Genomic DNA, 1364 nt, shown 5'->3' with positions numbered 1-1364 from the left:
GAAAAGCAATGGGGAAAAGATCCTCAGGTGAGGATTAACAACAAAGGGAGGGAGGAAGGGAGGGAGGGAGGGAGGGAGGAAGGGAGGGAGGGTCACCATCCCAGGGAGGAAGCACCCGGAAGAGTCTTGGTCGAGACTCCTGACCAACATGTCACCCCGAGCTCGCCGTGTGCTTCGCATGAGCCCCTAGACCATCTGTGGCCTCAGAGCAGGTGCCCAGGGGGGCTCAGGGCCACTTGGCCAGGGCTCTGGTGGGCCGCTCCATGCCCCCCACCCCGGCCCCACGGGGACAGCGCCCACACACTTACTCGGAGTCGTGGAGGCGGGCGGCGACACTGCGGGAGCGGGAAGAAGACCCATCACTACACGGTTGGAGACCCAGGCTCTGCCTCCCCCCCCATGGGTTTCCCTCTCCCGTGGCTGTCTGTCCCTCCCGCGGGCGGTGAGGCTGCGGTTCCACCGGCCCTATGCCCAGGCCTCGAAGGACAGCCTCTGCTCCCTCTGACCCACAGGGGTACTTTCTGGCTGGATTTAGAAAATGCCCCCGGTGCCTCCGCTGCGGCCCGGGCTGGGTGCGGTCCAGGCACAGGCCAGGCTGGGCCCTGGGGACACCCATTCCCTGAGCCGAGAGGCGTGTGGCACCTCCCGCCCGGGAGCAGAGGGTGAGACCCGGCCACACGGCCTCGCTCCTGCCCCAGAGGGGCCGTCCCTGCCGGCTCAGGGGCTGGGGAAGGCGGGGCCCGAGGTGAGGGGGTGGCCCTGAGCCTCACCTGTGCTGGGCGTAAATTGTACAGAAAAGTGTATAGTACTTTTCCATGCCATAATTTTGCTAGTTGATTATAAGCTATAGTGTTCTATTTTCTCCTTCTTTTAGAATTCTAGCCCTGCATTTTCAACTGAACTGCAAATTCTTGTCTCATTATATAATCAAAAAAACTAACATATTTGCAAAAGTAGATCTATCAGGTGCCATGCCATCCAGTTCCCTTACTGGAACAACCCAATTATCCAAGTGTAGCTCATGACAGATATTAGACACATTTTGCTATTAGTTCCCTTGTTTTATATTAACCTGCAAATGCCATCCCAGAACCCTAAGGGCCGCCCAAACAGCCGCATCCCAGGAGGGTCACGGGCTCGCCACCCGGGGAAGCGCAGTGGGTGGCAGAGCCTCCAGACCAGAGAGGCTCTGGGCGGGAAGGACCCGGAGGAGACACCCCCCCCATCCCCCTCCCCCGGCCCAGGCATCCAGGGACGGGCTCTCAGGGCGGCCTCAGCGGGCAGCTCACCTCCCTCCGGCCAGCAGTCAACTTGCGAGGAGTTGGTACACACGCTGCAAAGCAAGTGCAGGCTGCAGTCTGGGC

The 1364-nt window shown here is 60.7% G+C and overlaps 1 protein-coding gene across 1 annotated transcript in view; it reads right to left on the bottom strand.

Moving 5' to 3' along the window:
- The window catches only part of MUC2 (mucin 2, oligomeric mucus/gel-forming), a gene marked incomplete at its 5' end in the record, with an annotated part of 18121 nt that overhangs the window by 2445 nt on the left and 14312 nt on the right, over positions 1–1364 (bottom strand). Inside the window, one exon of the mRNA XM_015560156.1 lies at positions 1261–1333. Coding sequence (XP_015415642.1) covers positions 1261–1333 — 73 coding nt within the window. The remainder of the gene's footprint in view (positions 1–1260; positions 1334–1364) is intronic.

This window comes from Myotis davidii, unplaced genomic scaffold, assembly GCF_000327345.1.
Source record: "Myotis davidii unplaced genomic scaffold, ASM32734v1 scaffold3211, whole genome shotgun sequence".
Lineage (NCBI taxonomy): Eukaryota > Metazoa > Chordata > Mammalia > Chiroptera > Vespertilionidae > Myotis > Myotis davidii.
The sequence above is the reverse complement of the archived record's forward strand: the minus strand, read 5'-3'. Positions and strand labels throughout refer to the sequence as shown.